We start from the raw sequence: 22665 nt of genomic DNA, 5'->3' as shown, positions 1-22665 counted from the left end.
GCGCAGAGAGGCAGAGGTGCAGAGGCAGAGGCGCAGAGGCAGAGGCGCAGAGGCAGGAGGCAGAGGCAGAGGCAGAGTTCTCTGGGTTTTAGGCCAGCCTGATATACAGAGCATGTTCCAGGACAGTCAGGGCTACATAGAGAAACCTTGTTTCAAAAAACACTGTGATATGGCCTTGGGGACATCTTATCCTGATATCATGGGGACTGAGGAACATTTCATCCTTTCTTGAAATAGAGTCTCATCATGGATCACAGACCTAAAATGTACTAGGTATCTCAGGCTGGTCTCATTTAGAGTCTCCTGCCTCAGTCTCCCATGTGTTATGATTGCAGGTATATGTCACCATGTCACCATGTCAGGCTAAGGTGGGTGGCTTGTTTGATCACAGGAACAAATTCAAACCCTCTGTCTTCTGGTCATATCTCTGATTCTGAAAAGATTCTAACATTTATATTTCAGTGTTAAGCTCTCACTAGGGTTCCCTTTGTTCTGATAGCTAAACTTCCATCTGAAATTCCCAACGGTGTCTAAATTTAAAATGGCTAAAATCAAACTTAACAAGACCAGATTTCCCCCCCCCCAGATTTCTTTTCTTCTTCTTTTTTTTCCCTTTCCTTTCTTCCTTTCCCTTCCATTTTCCCTCTCTTCTTCCCTCCCTTCCTCTTTTCCTTCCTTCCTTCAAAGACAGGATTTTTGACTGTCCTGGAACTCACTCTGTAGACCAAGCAGGTCTTGAACTTACAGAGATCTGCACGCCTCTACTGCTTGAGTGTGGGGATTTAAAGGCATGTGCCACCACTGTCTGGCCCCCAGATCTATTTTTTTAACTGCCTAATTTTTGTTTGTTTGTTTGTTTTAAGACAGGGTCTATGTAACACTTGCTGGCCCAGAACTCATTATGTAGAGCAGGCTGTCCACAGCCTCCAACATGCTAGGATGAAGGAGTAAAAGTGTAAACCACTAGGTGGGGCCAATTTTAGATTCTTGAATCTTTCCATACATTTCTTTCTCCTTTCATCTATAAACTGTAGACTCTTAGCACAGAATTTAGACATCTAGTCTTTTCCTATCCAAATTCGAGTAAATAGTCAGCTTGGTTTTTCCTGTCATTTCTTTTCTTTTCTTTTTTAAAGATTCATTTATTTTATTTATATGAGTACACTGTAGCTGTCAGACATACCAGAAGAGGGCATCAGATCCCATTACAGATGGTTGTGAACCACCATGTGGTTGCTGGGAACTGAACTGGGGACCCCAGAAGAGCAGTCAGTGCTCCTAACCACTGAGCCATATCTCTAGCCCCTTTACTGTCATTTCTTGTACTGAAAAATCTTGCCTTAATGAAGAGGATTCCTCAGTTTGGGTTCAGCTTTAACTTACCATATCAGCCATATATTTGCCAATTCTTCTTATGTAGATGATCCTTTTTGAACTTAACACTTTCCCAGCACCAAACTTTAGTCTGTTTTGTTCTTCTATCTCAAGGTCCCCTATCAAATCTGCCCCATAAAAGCCCTTAGGAGGCATGTTACTGCTATCCCAAGACTCCTAGCCACAATACTCTTTCTTTTTACTAAGCATGCTGTACTGTTTAGAAGGTGTCACCCTTTTTAGTTTGGTTGAATACTTTACCCAAAGTACTGAAATTCTAAGTTTCAGGAGAACATTTAACACACATTGAGATCTTGGTCATTATTAATAACAGTTATTTTAAAAAAATATTTATTTATTTTATGTATGTGAGTATATTGTCACTCTCTTCAGACATACCAGAAGAGGGCATCAGATCCCATTACAGACGGTTGTGAGTCACTTTGTGGTTGCTGGGAATTGAACTCAGGACCTCTGGAAGAGCATCATTGCTCTTAACTGCAGAGCCATATCTCTAGCCCTTAATAATAGTTATTATTATTTAATTATATATTAGGCTTATTGTCAAAACTTTTTGTTTTGTGTGCACTATGTTATGTTACAAATTGAGAAACCTAGTGACAGTTTGTAAAGTGACAGCAGCTTGTTAGGTAGCTGTGACTGTAATCTGCCTACCTCTAGTCTACCCATGCATTTTCCCTCACTCATTACTGTCACCACAAGCCATTCACTCTTATTTTCTTAGTGCACTTGTAAAAAATTCTGACAGTTGTCTTTAAGAACTTAGGTTTCAGGAAGCAAGCAGAAGGAAGGGCATGGAGACATGGTTTCGTTTTTCCAGATTGGATTGGAGTAGCACATTTCATGCTCATGTACAGGAGTTAACTCTAGCATGTTAGCAATGGCATGGGAGGACTTTCAGAAGTAACTCTAGCCACAGGCTCTCCCAAGGACATGTGCTGGAAAAGCTGCTTTGGGAATATCTCTGTGCACACTTTTCTCACCTACATGACCCACCCCTCTTCATATTTAACTTTCTTAAGAAAAAAACAAAAGCCTAACCCCAAACCAAACCAAATTCGAGTGTGCATGTGCACATTTGTATATGCTTTCTTTCTCTCTCTATAACACACACACACACACACACACACACACACACACACACACACACACACACACCAAAACCAAACCACAAACTCTGCTTAGTGTTGGCTAACTATTCCAGAGCATGTAGCATGCCTTGGGGTGAATGGCATGCACAGTGTTTTTGACTCGAGTTATTCAACAATGACTAACATCTAGTGAACATCTGTTGTACTCGTCCTCTCCCTTGTTCCTTCCTATAGCATTTGTTGATTATTCTGCACTCGCTCATGTGAGTACCAAGGAGATGAGAAAGATTCAGCAACGGTGGAGAATGGGCAAAGTGGAAAAGGAAACATAAGTTGTTCATGAATACTGTACAAACAAAAACTCGTGAACAGAGAAGTCAAGAAATACAAATCCTAACCCTATAAAGGTTCTTAAAGGTTCCAAATGAAGTTGTATTATGCCATGGAATGTTAGTCAAGATAGAAGCAGAAAGGACAAGTCATCCCTTTGGGATCTCTTTTAAGAAGCGAGCACTGACAGACTTTCAAGGCTCTCCCAGTCTTATGATTCAGCACATGAAGCTCAAATACGTTAGATCCAGCAATAGTTTCACAAAATCCTTAAGATTTAGTCAGAGCAGAAAATACTTAGTATGGCTTTTTTTTCTTTTTTAGACACATAGAAGAATGTTAGCATGGCAATCTTATTTGACTCTCTTTTTCTTTATAGGAAGACGACACGTATGAGTCTAGCAAAGAGAAGCGGCGAGTGAAAAAGAAAGTGTCTCCTGGGGGCATGTTTGTGAGAAGGTACTAATCAGTGCAGTAAGGGTAAATAAAGCCTTGATTTTCCTTCACTTTAGAGATATGTGAATCAATAGAAATCCTTCAGTTCTGAAGGTGAAAATGTTGTATATCAAAGGGACTTAAAAATTCTACAGACTCAGGGTAATTTATATATTTATATATATGTAAGCCAACATCTATGAGAAATAATTTTGCAAGTATTCATATAAACTGTGAACTATGAGATGGTACAATCTAATAGTCAAAGGAAATCCAATTCTAGATAATAAAAATTATTAAAATGATACTATGGCTTCACAATAAAGTTGTATTTTACTGTCTAGATGTACTACTACTAATGTGCATATGATCTTAAGGATTTTGACCTTTGCTAAGTACTACAGTACACATCTCTAAATCTAGCACTTAAGAGACTGGAGAAAGAATATTATAAATGTGTGGGCAGCTGGGCTCCACAGTGACTGTCTCAAGACACTCATGCATGTGCACACCCCCCCACACACACCTACCTACTCTGACAAAACATTTTATTTAGTCAAATGATTCCAATTTTACAAAGCATCTAGACTTGAGGGGAGGGGAAAGGTGAGCTTTCAAACAGAACGGCTTTACAACGATTACCAAATGTCTCATTCAAATGCTTTATGTGAGTGAAAATCTACTCTCAAAAAAGTCCATGCTACATCTTTGCTAAGAGAACCCCTTACATAATCTGGTTCTGAATTCCATCTTTGCTCTGTGCTTCAAGCTTTTTAGAAATAGTTAAGAGGCAGACTCAGCAGGACCAAGCACATGGGTTGTTTTCTCCTTTCTCCATAATCCCTTGTATCGAGACTGTTCTTTTTGACCAAAAAGCGGCTGTGGTTCTGACTTAGTTACAAAACATTTCCATACTATTTCTTTCTTCCTATGGTGAGCCAGTAAGATATGTGATGGCTATTTAAACCTAGCTATTATAAGCAGGATTTGTTGGCCCCAAAAGAATCTGATTGCTGAGATCAGATCAAGCTAGTCAAAAGTCTAAGCAATGGTTAAAAATGGCACGGATCAAGCCAGGCAGTGGTGGTGCACACCTTTAATCCCAGCAGAGGCAGGTGGATTTCCGAGTATGAGGCCAGCCTGGTCTACAGAGTGAGTTCCAGGACAGCCAGTGCTACACAGAGGAACCCTATCTCAAAAAACAAACAAACAAAACAACAAAAAAGGGCAAGGATGGGATGGGGATGTAGATCAGTTGAAAAAGTGCATGCCCAGCATGCATGAAACTCTAGGTTTAATATACAGCATTGCGCATGGTAGTGCATGCTTATATGTCTAGCACTTTGGAGGGTCAAAGTGATTCTTGGTTATATCAATCTGGATAGAGAACTAAGATGTAAGAAAAACATAGAAGGGCAGGAGAGATGACTCAGAGAGCCTAAAGCACCTGTGTTTGCATCCCTAACCCTAGCACTCTTGTAAAACCTGGCATACAGCCTATGTCTGTGATCTCAGTGCTGGGGGGCAGGAACAGATGGATTCCTCAAGTTTGTCAGTTTAGTTGAAAGGGTAAGCCCTAAGTTTGGGATGTGGGAAGGAAGAGGGGAAGAAAAGGGGACAGGAACAGGAGTGGGGTGGGGTGGAGGAGGGGAGAGGGAAGGGAGGAAAGATCCTGTCTCAAAAAAGTAAGATATAGAATAAATAAGGAAGACACCTAAAGGTGATGTTTGGCCTCCGAATGAATACACATGTAACTCACACACATACACAAAGAAAAAAAAAGGAAGGGGAAAATGTGAAAACTAGGTAACAACAAAAGGAAAACAATACGAATTTGAATTTCCTTTTTTGGATTTTGATCTGGGAGATTTCTAATCCGTAATTCTCTGTGAAATATTACCATATATAAATGTACACACACACACACACACACACACACACACACACACACACACACACGCATGCACGTGCGCACACGCGCACACCCCCAGAGATGTTTGAATTTAAATGAATCATTGGGAAAGTCTGTTTCATATAGCTGGGTTAATGTGAAGGAACTCAGGAGGTGAGGATAAGTGCTGGGGACATAGGGTAGTTGGTGGAAAACCTAATCAGCCAACATGCATGAAGTTTTAGATTCAATCCTTGGTAGCAGCTAACAAACAAACCATAAAATCCACCCCTCAAATGCTGCATGTATGAAAAATTAAAAAGATACATGAAATTAGAATTACTCTATAGATTTCATATTAAGTATAATACATTTACAATGAGGTACACATTTTAAAATTTATTATTCACTACAAAAAAACCTGCCACTTACATAGGAAGTCACTTTGAAAAATCAACTTTGTTATTTTATATAAAAATCTAATTGCAACAATAACCAAGAAAGTAAAATCCAGTCACTGTATAGACTATGGAACTGTTTTCAAGAATGTAATCTGATAACAAATCCTACTTCACTTACAAAGCTCAAATGTAAAACTGTTTTTATTGCTATAGTTATTGGAGGATAAGGACCAAGTGCACTTCCATCTCAGGCCAGATTTGAGTGACAGCTTTTCAATATAAAGATGTACACCATAACAATAAAGTAGCAAACACTTCATTTAGTCCACAAGTGCTTTGAAGAGTCTGTAGTGAGTACATTCTATGGAGTGATCAGCAGCAGGAGTGTCAGTTCTCCTTCCAGAACCTATAAAACCCCAATGCTATGGCCAAGCAAGTGAACACTGAGGCTGTGCAAAGAAAGAAACTCTGTTACAAGCTATAGCTTAATTATTTCAGACAATAAAAGAAATGAACAGAAACAGAAAATTTATATCCCATGTTCTTTTTTTCCTAGAAAATTAAACTAAGGATGTAAGGCATTTGTGAAGTCAATAGTTACATCAATAGCTTCCTATATTTTAGAGAGTAAAAATTAAAATAAATAAAAAATATAGGTGTTGGGCTGGAGAGATGGCTCAGCAGTTAAGAGTATTGACTGCTCTTCTAAAGGTCCTGAGTTCAAATCCCAGCAACTACATGGTGGCTCACAACCATCTGTAATGAGATCTGATGCCCTCTTCTGGGTGTCTGAAGACAGGTACAGTGTACTTACATATAATAATAAATAAATCTTTTGTTGCTGACTGCCTTACTCAACCTGCTTTCAGCCTATCCAGAGGTGGCACCACCTACATCAGGCTGAGTCCTCTTATATCATTCATTAAGACAATTCTCCCACAGCCTTGTCTACAGGCTGACCTTATGGAGCATTTCCTCAAATGAGGTTTTGGGACACAGATAGCATGTACCCAAACTTCCAGATACTTAGGAAAATAAGCCTAGAAGTTTTGGGCAAACTGACAGCCAAATCCTACCATGTCTGGTGTTTGTGAATCTTCAAGAAAGGGAACCTTACTGTCTTACTAATATCTGAGGTATTCTAGAACAAATAGATCCATTTATGTTTTAATCTTCCTACTTATTTAAAAAAAGTGTAACTGTGGGTTCCTAAACTGCTCACCCGTAACAACAGTACTCAAATATATTTAAAGGAGGAATGAGAGGATGTTTCAATATTACTGGTTCCAAATGCTCAGCAAAAGAAAAGAAGGATGACTTAAGAAGGTCTACTTTTATGTATATAGGTGTTATACCTACATTTATGTCAGTGCATTATGTGTGTGCCAGGTGCCTGTGGAGGCCAGAAGAGGGGATTGGATCCTGGAGTTACAGATGGGTGTGAGTCACTATGTGAGTGCTGAGAAACAAATCTTGGTCCTTTAGAACAACCACTAGTGCTCTTAGCCACTAAGCCTTCTCTCCAGATCCAGCAAAATTTTTTTAAAAACAATTGCCAACTTGCTTATTTCTTTTGCTATTACCACTAAGTCTATTAGATTTGCCTTGTATATGCAAAATATTTTTAAAAACAATTGCTAACTTGCTTATTTCTTTTGCTACTACCACTAAGTCTATGAGATTTGCCTTGTATATCTATGAACTGCTAAAAGAAAGCTTTCTAGAAAATGTCATCATCTTCAACTTGGAGGGTAAAAGAATTTTGTGGTATCTTTCAACCTCCAGTTTTTGTTTTGTTGTTTCTGCCTTCCAAGTGCTGGGATTAAAGGTGTGTGTCACCACTCCTGGTGTGACCCCAAATTTTAAATGTGCACAGCAACAACAAGGGTATAGAAATGTGTGTATTTAGTATGGCATGCACATATATGTTCAGAGCAGCACTATTCTTAAAGATGAAGAGCTGGAAGCAACACTGTTGGGGAAAGTATGAGAGGTTCCCTTCCCCTCTACTCCTCTCTTCTTGCTGTGGTTTTTAACAGCCTCTATCTACTTTTGTGTTCTTTCTAATGCTATTCAAACCTTTACAATAAAATGAAATTTTTCATTGTGGAATTTACCTAATTAATTTTACCATTTTGTACTTATGGTTTATTTTCTTGATAGCCAGACACCTTTTTCTATCAGTGAAATTGCAAAAGTGCTTGCTACTTTGATCTTGAAACTGGAACCCTCTTCAAGAAAAACAGGGTACCAAGCACTAAAGGAGTATTTTTAGCTCGATTTTTTCTCTGTCCTGGTACCTGGCATGGTTATCCTGAGAGGTAGGAACCAATAGATCCAACGGTTCACTGTAGCAGTTCCTTTCTTTCTCTGACAGACTTACCAGCAAGATAACGAATTGTCTCAAGTTTGCTCGACTCCATCAGTGTTTTTAAGGAAGCGATTTCAGTGTCAATTTTATTACTGGTCTCTGAAATAATACTTTTGGTTTGTGTATCCTGTAGCAAATCAGAATAAACAGAGAATTAAGGTTTTATACCTATATATTATGGAAAAAACCATTTTTTTAATGTTAAAACCTTTAATTTATGGGGCTGGCAAGATGGCTCAGTGGGTAAGAGCACTGACTGCTCTTCTGAAGGTCCTGAGTTGGATTCCAGCAACCACCCATAATGAGATTGGAAGCCCTCTTCTGGTGCGTCTGAAAACAGCTACAGTGATTTACACTGGAGCGAGCGGGGCTGGAGCAAGTGGGGCTGGCAGAGGTCCTGAGTTCAGTTCCCAGCAGCCACACACATGATAGCTCACAGCCATCTGTACAGCTAACTCATACACAAAAAATAAATATTTAAAAAAAAACCAAAAAAACAAAAAAACCCTTCAATTGTGTGCTAATGATACATTTTAAAAAGTCTTAATAGTAAATGAATACTGCCAAGTGACAAAATATTCCTATAATTTCATATCTGGAGATAATTTTCTTCAATCATTCAATACTGGGCATAGTCTACTAAAAATTTCCTAAGATATTCAAAACCTAACTATATGTGATAACCTAAGAAGCAAACATTTTAGTCCCAGAACTAACACTTTTGTATGTAAAGTCTTTGGAATATTATTAACATTTTAAACATAAAAAAGAAAACTTTTAAATATATTCTGCTAAAAATGCCAACCAAATTTATAACATGAATGGAGATTACTATAAAGGAACAGGTATATACCTGGTGGGTAACTCTGCATGCATAGGGAACAAAGCTCAGAAATGAGCTGAAGTGAATTTGCTCATTTCCTTGATTATCTGCATTCTCTGGCCAAGAAATTGAAGAAAATGGATTCTTGAAAGAGCACAGGTGATCTTACCTTACTAAATTCTGAGCAAGAGAACTTTTAAGAAAAGGATAAGGCTGAATTAGATTTTTTTAAATTTAAATCTAGACATTTACTTAGACAATAGTGTATTTTTGCTTTTATAAAAGTTATGTCAATGTAAAAAATAGCTTAATTTTTTAAAAGCATGTCATGCAAAAGGTAATACTTTTTTTGAGGGGTGTGTGTGTTTTTCAAGACAGAGTCTCACTATGTAGCTTTGGTTAGCTAGGAATTCACAATGTAGAGACCAGGCTAACCTCAAATTCAGAGATCTACCTCTGCCTCCCAAATGCTGGGTCTGGGGCCCAATCCTTAATTCCTCCTCCCCACCCCCTTTTTTTAAAAAAAAGATTGATTTTATTTTACATTGTGTGTCTGTGTGTGGATATGTTGGAGGCATCAGGTACGTGACCCCCTGGAACAGAGGTACTGATGGTTGTGAGCTGCCTGATGTTGCGTGCTGGGAACCAAACTCTAGTCCCTTGTTAAGTGTGGTATGTTGAGTCATCTCTCTAGCCCTAGAAAGTTTTAATTCCTACTCCACTGTGGCAGCTCAAGTCCCCCTATTTCCTCTGGGCAGCTTTCCCCAAAGTGCTGGCACACTGTGACAGTGGTGAAGAACTCAGATTCTATAGGGCTAGGTCTTTAAAATCCAAACGTACAAACTGAAGCATCCAAGAGCACATGAGATATGAAAAAGAAACTTCTACATACCTTTTTGGCAAATTCATTGGTTGCCTCCATAAGTTGCTTTTCTTGATCTGTGAACTAAAGGATAGGAAGTCAAATTAAAAGAAAAAATAGGCAGTAAGATGACTCAGTGGGGAGAGACACTTGCCGCACAAGCCTGCAACCTGAGTTGGAACTTGAGCCCACAAGCAGGTCAAGAGAACTGACTGCAAAGTTGTCTCTCACTTCTACAGGTGCTATAACAACAGCAACAATGAAAAAAGGTTATAAATAACTTAAAAAGGGATAAATATAACAGGAACATTCATTTAAAAACATTATTGGAGGGGCTGGAAAAATAGCTCAGCAGTTAAGAGGACTTGCTGCTTTTTTTCTTTTATTTCTTGTACTCCCACTGGACAGGCCTCCAAGGTGGATATATACCATGTGGATACATACCATACATCAGTATATAATTAAAAATAATCTTTAAAAAAAAGCACACTACTAGGCATATACATAAGAAATGAAAAAACGAATTTTAAGAAGCATATTACCATGTCAGTCACTCTGCTCCTTTCTAGGTTGATGTCCAGCTTATTGTCCGCTCTGATTCGACTAGTTTCATTCTTTAAAGGAAATTAGTATTTTTAAAAATGATCTTGTAATGGGTATTTGTTTTGAAACTAGTGGAATAAATTTCACTTACAGTCAGCTGCTGCTTAACTTGATCTAGTTCAATTTTCATTTTCTAGGTGTAAAAGAGGTGACAGTTAGGATCAATCCAAAAGTGCCTGTGATTATTAGAAAATTTATATACTATTAGAGCTCAAATACTTCCCCCTTTTTATGATTTTTACATAAACAACTTACAATATGTACTCAGTATGCAAGAAACTGGTTTAGAAATGAAGATTAGGTAATCTAATTTAACCTTTTTGTTTGTTTGTTTGTTTGTTTGTTTGTTTTTTGAGACAGGGTTTCTCTGTGTAGCCCTGGCTGTCCTGGAACTCACTCTGTAGACCAGGCTGGCCTCGAACTCAGAAATCCACCTGCCTCTGCCTCCCAAGTGCTGGGATTAAAGGCGTGCGCCACCACCGCCCAGTGTAATTTAGCCTTTTAAACAGTGAATTTTGTTTTTGTTTTTGAGACAGGATTTCCCCTTTATCCTTAGTTGGTCTGGAATGTGCTATGTAGATCAGGGTGGCCTCAGCCACACTTTACTCACCTGTCTCTGTCTCCTGAGTGCTGGAATTAAAGGTGTACATTGCCATGCCCAGCTCTAAACAGTGAATTTGTAATTTAAAAACTTGTAATACAAAGCATTATTTGGTTTTACTAAGTTATTTACTAGCATATTTGTGACATCAGTTACCTTCTTATCACTACTAGTAAGTTAAAAATTCTATCACCTCATTCTCTGCTCTCAGATTTGCAAATTCACTTTTCTCTAGGATGACCATGTCTTTTCTGATGGAATCCAAATGAGCCATCAGCTGTTGGACTGTTATTTCCTAGGAAATAAAATAAAAACAACTGAGTGATGTATAGAAGAGTGGCATCCTTTTATTTTTGAATTGTTTTATAGATTTTTAGAAGAATGTCAACATGCTAACAGGTATAATTACTGATTAAGAAAAAAATACACATGAAACTCACATATCTGAAATAACAGAATTAAAAATGAGGAAGTTCAAGGAAGAAAACCTTATCTTCAGTGAAGAGAACTATATAGGTCTTTTAATGAAGAATATCCCAACAGAAATGCTTACTTAGCCTCTATGAGTTCCTCAACAAACAGTGTTTCAGGTTTTTTCTTTTAGATATATAGATAAATAGATTTATTTATTTATTTATTTATTTATTTATTTATTTATTTATTTATTTATGCATGCTTAGTCTTCATGCATGCCAGATGGTTGAGAGCCATCATGTGGTTGCTGAGAATTGAATTCAGGACCTCTGGCAGAGCAGCCAGTGCTCTTCTTTCTAAGCTATCTCTCTAGCCCCTAGGTTTTATTTGTTATTTATATTTCAGTGTTTTGATTTTGAGAGACTTTTCTACCATATGAAAATACAAAGAAATCAAATAGGACTCAGAGGATTGCTTTTTTAAAAAAATAAGATAAACAGCTGAAATAATTGCCCTTTATTAGCACAGCATAGTTAGTTTTGTTTAAATGTCCTGGTCTCTTTCCTGTATTTGACACTGCAGTGAAAATATGAAAGAAAAGCAAACTCCTACCTAACATATAAAGGACTATAAGCATTTTTGCCGAAAAGGTCTTGCTCTGTATAACTTTAAAAAGTACTTAGAGAATACTCTGTTTCTGTAATAAACCCCTATACGAATGAGAAGAATTAAGTTTAATGTTTTCAACCTAATTCTTGTCCCTCTTGCCGCAGCCTGGGTGTGAACCAAGTATACTTAGCAGATAATTTTTGCAGAAGTGCCACAGCAACCCTATGAAGAAGTCTGTTTCCACACTCAGCTTCTTAAAATTACAGACTCATAGTTTCTCTCTCTTTACCAAAAGGAAAAGGAATAGAGTGCAATCTTGAGAACAGGCTTATGTATCAGGGCTTCTTAGTAAAGACAAAGGTCCAAGCAAAAAGAGCCACTAGTCCACTTTAAAGTTATATTTCCCAGCTGATTGATATAAGAAAGACTGAAAACTGACTTAAGTTTTTTATAACAGAGGGTATAACAATTTCAGACTTATCTGAAAGCTATGATAACTTAGTCTTCAAAGGGTCTACAATTCATACATCTTTATGTAAAAGTAACTTTTGTTCACCTGATAAAATTGTCATGTCTGAGATCAATGCCTTTGTCTGCTAACCTAGGCCTATCTTGGGAGCTTCTAGCATTTGCACAGTCTTATCTAGGCCTAGAATTTTTTAGCTTTTGAGACTTACTGCTAAATAAGTTCACTCCTTCCTCGTTCTTTCTGATCTCTGGCTGGCTGTTCTGGCTCAAACTCCTCTCCAAGCTGACTGACTCAATATAACTTCTCTCAGTTTCTGACTGAACTGCTTTGTTTGGCCTCATACTAACTTTGTCTGCCACTCATTTAGACATCACTTTCAAATATGGCTGCTTCCTTCTAAAAACTAACTTTACCTCATTATTTGGGATTAAAGTCTTTTATCCTAGAGGTGGGGTTAGGTTCCCATGATCAAGGTGTTTTTAATATCGAAAACCAGTATTTTTAAAAGCCAAAAGTTTAATAGTAACATTTCTACACTGAATGCTATTTTTAGTATGTAGGACTAAGTGGTTCTGGCAGCAGGAATAATCCTCAAATAATAGTTTTGAATTAATGCTAGCACAAAAAGCAGGCTTAAAATTTAATAGTAAGTTACTTTATTGAAAATGTCAATAGCCCCTTTGGATTACCCACTATAAGACATAGCAGAGCTTTGGGAGAATTAATTAAATGCTTGGCCATTTTTTCCAGTTTTTAGTTGACTAGTCTGTGATGATCCTGAAATAAGATAAGCTAAAAATAATGAAAAATTGAAAAGAAAGTTAAATGTAAGAGATAGGTATTTTAATGTCTAACAAATTCAGAATTATAGTAAAAATCTGTGAAAGCTTTTAATTTCCTCTAACCCTTAAAATAACTAAATTGCATGAAGTAGATTCTAATTTTATGTAAGAAATCTTAATTTTTTATGGTTATGAAATAACTATCTGAAGGAAAAAGACTAAACCTAAAAAAATTAAAATAAAAGTAAGTATAAGAAGAAGAAAAATTTTTAAACAGTTCAGTATCTTAATTTTTGCCCGTTATCAAAATATGAAGTCTTAAAAATCACTCAATCTATGCTCAGCTCAGCAATTGGCTTAGTGGGTAAGCGTGTGTGCTGCCTTAGCTTCACAACCTGAGATCAATCCCCAGGACTGAAACAACTCACATGGTGGCAAGAAGCAACCAACCTCTTGTAAGCTGTCCTCTGACTTCCACACTTGTGCCATGGCATGCACCCTCACCCCCAGTAAATAATGCTTAAGGTTTTTGAAGAATTTTACATCCCATCAGATTTAAACAGTTCAGCCAGATCATTTATAAAGTCTTTCATAGCTATGTTAGACCCGCTTAGCTTACAGAGTTTGTAAGAATTAACCATGGCATGGCCCATCAAAACAGTATACGCATCATACTGCAAGCTAGCTCTTTTACTTTGGAGAGTTTTCCAGGGGAAAAGTTGTTTCACTATAGTGAAATTCACCATGATTGAAATACTACATTTATCTCACACAAGGGAAGATGACTGAATTCCACTCTAGGTATCAAGTACTCTAGTTAGGGACACTCCAATTTTTCTAGACAGACTGAGAAAGGCCTTTTAATTCTTCCTTTTTTCCTTCCTTGGAAAAGATTATGTAATGAAACTATCAGGAGAGATAATAAATGAACATATTACCTGTTGAGCTTTAGTCACCATTTCCTTGTAGATAATATCCAGGCTGACATTTGATAACGTACTTAGTACTGATACAATTGTCTGTGCTTGTGTTTTGTCAAATCCTGTATACAAGTAAATCTCATTTTAAAACATGTACATCGCTAGCATAAGATATAGCTAACAAACTTTCAATAGCTCCTCTATTATACTTAAAAGGGTTACAATGAAAAGATGGACAATGCTATCTTATTTTAAAAGCATTCTGTAATTACTAATATAATTAGATCTACAACAAAATTGAATATTTCTAGTCTTTTTTTGGTAGGAAGTATATAATTGGCAATAAAATGGTATTTCATTATTTTTATTTGTTCTTCAATTAGTACTTCATTGACAGTGAAGCTAGCAGGTAGATACATTATTATCATTTTTCTGTGCACTACTTTTTTATGGCCTTTGCCTACTTTTCTATAAAATTACTAAACTTTCTTGTATTGATTCCTAAGACACTTAGGTTTATCTAGAGGTTTAGTAAGCAGATTCAGTATGTCTGAATCCACTCTATACTACCTATCAGGTGCTCCCTGAACACCACTCTATACTACCTATCAGGTGTTCCCTGAACACCACTCTATACTACCTATCAGGGGCTCCCTTGTAATATATTAGCACATCTGTAAATATGATATTAATTTTTATTCTTCAACATTTATATTTCCAGCCAGAATTTAGTATTAGCCTAATTTTTTTTGTTTTACTTCATTGGAATCATGTTGTACATGTAATTTTATCCTATGCTTTTTTTCACTCTCTTCTTAACAATGATTTTAAGTGATTATAAAACATCCCAGTGTATGGCAAATATTCTCTTTCAATAATCCCTCTTAATTGTTGGTAACAGTGCCACGGACTTGGGGATTCATTATATGAGTGTGGCTAATTTTCTTCAAGTATTCATGTTTCTCACCATGAGTTTCCAAGTCCTGCACTAATGCATGGGTATCAAAAGTTAATTTTCTTTGTTCTAAAGGAGTTATGTCCACTGGTCTTCTATCATAACTCGACTTAGTTGTGGTGGTCAAGAAACCTGAAAAGAGAAAACAGTGTTATCTTGTAATAATTTTCAGTGGTATCATACTTTGGCTTCTAAAGATCTCTCCTCATGTATTTAAATACAATTCTAGCTTCCCAATTAGGTGTCCTGTAATCTCATCCAAATTAGCTGACTCTTCTCAACCCCTTTCATCAGAATGTCTGATGCTGTCCTGTACATGGCAAACATTAATGGATATTTCATTTTCTTCTTTTATTATTCAAAAATTTAAGAGTTGGTTTAAATCTTAATGTGTGTATTTACTAATAGAAACTAATACAAGAGAAAGTGGGGAAGAGCCTCGAATACATGGGCACAGGGGAAAAGTTCCTGAACAGAACACCAATGGCTTATGCTCTAAGATCAAGAATTGACAAATGGGACCTCATAAAATTACAAAGCTTCTGTAAGGCAAAGGACATTCACTGTCAATAGGACAAAACAGCAACCAACAGATTGGGAAAAGATCTTTACTAATCTTCATCCAACGGCTAATATCCAATATGTACAAAGAACTTAAGAAATTAGACTTCAGACAATCAGATGACCCTATTAAAAAATGGGGTACAGAGCTATACAAAGAACTCTCAACTGAGGAAACTCAAATGGTCGAGAAGCACCTAAGGAAATGTTCAACATCCTTAGTCATCAGAGAAATGCAAATCAAAACGACCCTGAGATTCCACCTCCCACTAGTCAGAATGGCTAAGATCAAAAACTAAGGTGACAGCAGATGCTGGCTAGGATGTGGAGAAAGAGGAACACTCCTCCATTGTTGGTAGGATTGCAAACTGATACAATCACTCTGGATTTAGTTGAATCCAGAGTGGCAGTCTGGCAGTTCCTCAGAAACTTGGACATAGTATTAATGGAGCTATACAACTCCTGGACATATACCCAAAAGATGCTCCAACATATAACAAGGACACATGCTCCACTATGTTCATAGAAGCCTTGTTTACAATAGCCAGAAGCTGGAAAGAACCCAGATTTCCTTTAATGGATACAGAAAATATGTTACATTTACACAATGGATACAGAAAATAAGTTACATTTACACAATGGAGTACTACTCAGCTATTAAAAACAATGAATTCATGAAATTCTTAGGCAAATGGATGGATCTAGAAAATATCATCCTGAGTGAGGTAACCCAATCACAAAAGAACACAAATGGTATGCACTCTCTGATAAGTGGATATTAGCCCCAAAGCTCAGAGTATCTAAGATACAACTCACATATCACATGAAGCTCAAGTAAAACAAAAACCAAAATGTGGGTGCTTTGGTCCTTCTTAGAAGGGGGAACAAAATACTCATGGGAGCAAATACAGAGACAAAGTGTAGAGCAGAGACTGAAGGAAAGGCCCATCCAAAGACTGCCCCACCTGGGGATCCATTCCATATACAGTCACAAACGCAGACACTATTGTGGATACCAAGAAGTGCATACTGACAGGAGCCTGATAAAAGTGTCTCCTGAGAGGCTCTACCAGAGCCTGATGCTTGCAGCCAACCATTGAACTAATCATGGGGTCCCCAATGGAGGAGTTGAGGACTGAAGGAGCTGAAGGGGTTTGCAACCCCACAGGAAGAACAACAATATCAACCAACCAGAGATCCTAGGGTCTAAACCATCAAGGAGTACATATGGAGGGTCCTATAGCTCCAGCAGCATATGTAGCAATGGGAGAAGAGGCCCTTGGTCCTGTGAAGTCTAGATGCCCCAGTGTAGGGGAATGTGAGGGTGGGTGGGTGGGGGCACACTCTATAGAAGCAGGAAGAGGGGGAATGGGTTTCTGGGGGGTGGGGAGATCCGGAAAGTGGATAACATTTGAAGTGTAAATAAAATATCCAATAAAAAAATTCAAAGACTCACCTATGAATTCCATTTAATCAAATAGATAAAAGCAATTGGAAAGGTAAAACAATGCTTTGAAAATATACTAGCAAAGTAGCCTTTCTGGCTGAGTGTCATCGAGAAAGGGTTAAAATGAAACAAAACATGTTTTTGTGTGTCAGACATAAAGTAGGAGAGAAGAAAAAGCTCAGAAGTATAGATTCAGTAGCTGTCCTAGTCAGCTGCATTAGGAGAAATGATGTGGTACTCTTAGTTACTGCTTCCTCAGAAGTTCGCTTAGAAAAGAATCAGAAATGTTTACTTATTTTAATTTTTTTTTAAGATTTATTTTATTTATTTTATGTGTACACTGTAGCTGTACAGATGGCCGTGAGCCATCATGTGTGTGGCTGCTGTTGAACTCAGGACCTCTGTTGCCTGCTCGCTCTGGCCCTGCTCACTCTGGCCCCACTCACTCCGGCATAATTTACTGCAGCTGTCTTCAGATGCACCAGAAGAGGGCGTCAGATCTCATTACGGGTGGTTATGGGCCACCATGTGGTTGCTGGGATCCGAACTCAGTACCTTCGGAAGAGCAGTCAGTGCTCTTACCCGCTAAGCCATCTCGCCAGCCCTATTTTAATGTTTTCATGCTTATTATTAAATGCTTAAAATTCTCATTTTATTGATGGGGAAAAGTGATGTTCAGAGGCAAGTATGCTGGCTCAGATCTTAGGTTTTATGGGCAGTCAAATTAGTATAGTTCCTGACTTCAGTCAAAAAATATAACGCCTCAGCTGGGCGGTGGTGGCGCACGCCTTTAATCCCAGCACTTGGGAGGCAGAGGCAGGCGGATTTCTGAGTTCGAGGCCAGCCTGGTCTACAGTGAGTTCCAGGACAGCCAAAGCTACACGAGAAACCCTGTCTTGAAAAGGCCAAAACAAAACAAGACAACAAAAATCAAGTCTTGGGATACAGACCTTAGCAGCACCAACAGGTCTCTGCTGGGCCTAGCTAATGTCATGTCCTACTACACTTTCTGGCCCTTAGACTTTATCTATAAACATGCCATTGCTTGCTTTCCCCCTGTGTTCAGAAAGCTCTTTTTGCCTGTTCACATTCATTCTTGAGAGCTCTGCACACATGTCTGTTCTGATGCGAGCTGTGCAAGGATTCCTGAGGTCAGATCTCTTCTAATGGTTTTTCAAAGTACTTTGTAATATTCCTTTTCACAATCTTCATATTTATGTAACTTAATTTTTAAGTTCCTCATTAGATCAGACATAAGTTAACTGCCATCAGGCTACTAACACCTAGTTTTCAAAGTTGTTTCCATAAATAAAACTTAACTGAAATTATTATCTATGAGTGTTTTGATACAATGACAGAGAAGTTGTAATCAACCATATGGCGCTCACAACCTAAAATATTTACTATTTGCCCTTTCACAGGAAGTTTGCTGGCCACCCAAGTAAACCTTGAGAGTAGGGCCCTGTCTGTTCTTGATTTCTACTGACTTCCCAGTGCCCAACAGCTTTAGTTGCTCTAAAGATATGTGTTGAGTGAAAGGGACTGTGTTTGGCATTGTTTTGGGGCCAAAGACTTGCTCAAGTTTGCCTCAGAATGCTGGGCTCGGATGATTCTATTTCAGCTTTCTGGGTAGCAGAAGATTGTAAGGTATTCACTTCTGCTCTGGACCTTCACAGTTGTGGTTCTTATGATGTGATGTCAAAATATATCCATTTGGTCCTCTGTGGGAGTAAAGATTACCTGGAAATGACACTAAAGTTATATGCAATCTTAGAGAAATAAGCCAGTTAGATAAACAGAATGGGCAAAATTCATCAAGGCATGCAACACTGTCATTTCTACCTTGGATTCTATTTATGATAGGGTGAGAATAATGAAATGTTTATGGGATACTTAAGATTTTAAAAAATTTTTGCTTAAATGTATGTGTGCGTCTACATGAATGTCACTTGTGAGCGTGCCTGTGGAAGCTACAAGGGTGCTGGATCCCCTGGAGCTGGAGTTACAGACGTTTAAAAGTGCTACCTGAGGTGATTGTTGGGAACCAAATTCAGGTCTTCTAAAAGTGTCCTTAATTGCTGAGCCATCTCTCCATCCCATTTATTTCTTTATGTGACTTTGCTTATTTCTCCGACGTGGGTGTTGATACAGTCTCTGGCAATAAGACTTTGAGTGGGGGAAGGTGTGTTTCATTTCTCTGAAAGGCCTTTGAATATTCCCAATAAGGTTATGATCACTGGCTTGATTGTGACATGAGCAATTTGATTCATAAGGACTCCTTAAGAGTCCATTTGACACCAGGTAGTGGTGGTGTATGCCATTAATCCCAGCATAGAGGCAGTCAGATCTCTGAGTGTTTGAGGCCAGCTTAGTTTACAGAGCAAGTTCCAGGACAGCCAGGGCTACACAGAGAAACCCTGTCTTGAAAAACAAGAGCACATCTGACATCTATACAAAATCCTACATATTTCTCTTCATTTTAATTTTTTCAAATTCATCTTGTGTGTTTACAGTGAGAAAACAAATTCAATATTAAAAGACTTATCAATTTACAAAACTACTACTATGGATTTCTGGCCTGTCTTATAGAAAATGACTCTGTTGGAAAAGGCCAAAATCTACTTTTTAAAAAGGCATATAAAATAGAGTTCACTAAATCTAAATAGCAAGTTTTAGTAATTTCCTGCTTGTTTTTAGAATTGAACCACTTCAATGACATAATTGGTTAGTTTTCTTATTTATTTGTATATTTGTGTGTGGATATATATATATGTGGGTATGTGCATGTAGAAGTATGTATGGCGGTCAGAGGACAACTTTCGGGACTTGGTTCTCTTCTTTCATCGCATGAATCCCAGGACAGAACCCAGAACAGTAATACCTCTGCTGCAGAATTATCTTGTCTGGTCCTGGCTTGTTATTTTTCTATAAAAATTCAAAAGTAAACATTAAAGCATATATTCTCAGGCAGTCAGTGGTGGCTTCATGCTTTTAATCCCAACACTTGGGAGGCAGAGGCAGGTGGATCTCTGTGAGTTCAAGACCAGCCTGCTCTACATCTCCAGGACAGCTAAGGTTACACAGAGAAACTCATCTCAAACAACCAACTTCAAAGAATATATTCTTATGTTACCATTTACTGACATGCCGTGTATGTTGCCCCATCTCCACCTGATGACTAATTCAGTACTTCTGGTCATAAGGCTTGTCAGTCTGTACTTAGAAGAAACATTTGTAGTGTTTCTGGTGTACTGCTAAGTGTGGATCATAGTAACAAGTTAACATTGCAGCACCATTGACAAAAGCACTTAGACAAATCACGACTTCCTCTGCATTTTAAAGAGTGTTGGATTAAATAACTAAGGAATCTCCATGGGATAAGGATCAACTTTCAAATTTGCTAGACTCTTGACAATATTTGTCTGTAGTAAGCAGTAAATACTTGTTACACTGAACGGGGACACAAACCATGCACTAATTTTAAGGAGAGAAAAGATTTGGTCAAGAGTAACCAGTCTTCAAGTGGAATAACTTGACAATTGTATTAAAATATTAACATTTTCCTGGGGTGTTATATTTTTGGTAAAAGTACACAGATAAATTGATATTTGAATTATTTCCACCAACTCAAAACAATGCTACCCCTTTGTTTGTGTGTGAGGGTACACATACCTAAGGCCAGAGGAGGCCTTTGTATCCTGCTATGTCATGTCCCTCCGAACTCTTTAAAACCTGGAATTGGCCGAGAGTCACAGAGTACTGGGGGGGTTCAACTTTGTGTTATTAGGCTTGTGCAGCACATGCTCTTACCAGTGGACCCACCTCCCCATCCTTTTCTGCAAAGTCCACCAGAATGTGTGGATACTAACTACCTAAATACGTAATCAAAGAGTGACTAATTCTAGTAGTTAAACAGCAGCCTTACGAGGGCAGCCTTGACTGCAAGTCAGTGGAATAAATGAAATTAAATAGCAGGTTAAAACCAAAACAGTGGCAAACAACAAAACCACACAAATGTGGAGAGAGGAGAAGTGTGTTTGGGCACTGAATAACTCAGTTTATCATCAGACATAGATCCAGGAAGAACAAAATGTGGATGTTGGGATGCCTTTTATGATGGAAAAACTGGAAAGCAAAAGTACAAAAAAAAGTCTTGGAATTAGTTCTGAGAGTAAAGTAAGATATTCTCCAGGATATACAGACTAACAAAGGGACTAAGTGTTTGGAAACGCATAGGTTCCAGAGCACTTAAAAAAAACTAAGCAAAACAAAACAAAACCCCACTACGTGAGTTGTAAATCAGGACACTCCCTAACTACCCAAGAGTTCATTAACTTTATGAGACGGAACCCCGCCCCGCAGGGGCTGGGTCTAGGAGGAAGGCAGCCCTCCTGCCAGACCCCCTCGGTTCATCCCGGGACCAGCCATCCCTGGAGCCTCGCGGGTGGGCGGGGCCCTGTAGGGGGTGTGTCACGGGAGCAGGCACACCCGCCCGAACCTTCTTCCGGAGCGAGTCTTCTCACCTCTCCGCAGGGCGGGTGACAGACGCCCATGGGGAGTTGAAGTCCAGCGGAGTCCGCTGCCGTCAGGGCGCAGGAACCGCCAAACCCAGCGGCTCCTCATTTTCGGAGCTCCTGGTCAGCAAGGGGAAGCGGAATGCGTGTTGATTCTCGCAGAGGCTTTCGGACAATGAAGTTCTCTCACCATAAGGATGCTGGGAAATGTAGTTTCCGGTCTGTCATTAAGGCACCTACTTTGCGGGGGGCGTTTTTCTTCTACAAACCTAGGCCTCTTCACAGAGCCACGCTTCACACAACTCAGAATATATCCCCCTAGCCCACTGCCCCTTCCCTATCTCTTCCCGCCTTTACCGCCCTAAGAACCCGGGGTCTTGGAGAACCTTCTGACGCCCATTTGCTGGCGGGTGACTTAGTCCCACAGCAAGCTTCCCAGACCGAATCCAGAGTAGCCGCGTGGCATCATGGGACCCGCGGTCCTCGCTGCTGAGGATTGTGGGGATGAGACCGCGTTGTCTCTTCGTCCAGAAGACCTGTAAGTCCAAACCGCCGCACACATTTGCAGTTTCGCGTCTTTCTGCTTGGCCCTCTGGTGCACTGGAGGACCAACTGTTTTAGGCCCTTTCTTCAGGGAAACGAAAATTCTCCACTTACTGGGTCGATATTCATGATTTACCCCTCTCCAACTTCAGTTACCGTAGTCATTGCTCCCCCTGATAAAACCTTGAAGAAAAGGTTTTCAGTGGCTTACCTAGATTTCAACTTTGTGGGAATCAGCTAACCACCAAACACCATTTCAAGCACTGAGGCTTATTAAAAACAAAACTTAGTGCCCACCAACAAGTGCTTTATTAGATTACACATGGAAGGAAATAAAAATGATTCCGTCGTGGGTACTAGGAACAGAGGCAGGAGGCACAGTTTCCCTCTGCTGCAGGTGGTTCCTTAGTATTCAAGCGAAGCACTGTAGACTTTAAAACATTGTCCAATTTCATTCTCAGAAATATCTGAATGCTAGCTAGGTTTAAAGATTAATACTTTGAAAAATAAAGAAATAATTCAGCCAACAACAATTTAAGTTCTTACTATACAGGAATCTCTTCCAGGCTATGTGGGGATTACAGGGATTTTTGCTCCCCAAGAACTTGTAATAGAGAAAATAGGAGAATGTAGAGAATGAGCTTCCAT

At 38.7% G+C, this 22665-nt stretch overlaps 2 protein-coding genes across 5 annotated transcripts in view; one reads left to right on the top strand and one right to left on the bottom strand.

The window, feature by feature from the left end:
* Ankrd42 (ankyrin repeat domain 42) overlaps window positions 1-22665 on the top strand; it is a 102112-nt gene that overhangs the window by 46066 nt on the left and 33381 nt on the right. For all 3 annotated transcript variants that reach the window (XM_031387374.1, XM_031387375.1, XM_031387373.1), the window contains one exon: window positions 3196-3275. In XM_031387374.1, coding sequence (XP_031243234.1) covers window positions 3196-3275 — 80 coding nt within the window. The remainder of the gene's footprint in view (window positions 1-3195; window positions 3276-22665) is intronic.
* Ccdc90b (coiled-coil domain containing 90B) lies at window positions 5527-21982 on the bottom strand. 2 transcript variants are annotated; one of them, XM_031387376.1, is made up of 10 exons: window positions 21861-21982; window positions 21484-21674; window positions 14965-15084; window positions 14016-14119; window positions 10997-11098; window positions 10294-10335; window positions 10142-10213; window positions 9630-9683; window positions 7927-8041; window positions 5931-5992 (listed from the first exon to the last, which is right to left on the bottom strand). In XM_031387376.1, exons 2-10 carry the CDS (start codon window positions 21581-21583, stop codon window positions 5931-5933), a joined length of 771 nt encoding a protein of 256 aa, XP_031243236.1. In that variant the 5' UTR covers window positions 21584-21674; window positions 21861-21982. The 2 variants fall into 2 exon arrangements, with proteins under 2 accessions (XP_031243237.1, XP_031243236.1); XM_031387377.1 differs by lacking the exon at window positions 21861-21982 and having other exon boundaries at window positions 5527-5992; window positions 21484-21583.

The sequence above is a fragment of the Mastomys coucha genome, unplaced genomic scaffold, assembly GCF_008632895.1.
Source record: "Mastomys coucha isolate ucsf_1 unplaced genomic scaffold, UCSF_Mcou_1 pScaffold21, whole genome shotgun sequence".
Lineage (NCBI taxonomy): Eukaryota > Metazoa > Chordata > Mammalia > Rodentia > Muridae > Mastomys > Mastomys coucha.
This window is presented reverse-complemented; position numbering and strand designations above follow the sequence as displayed.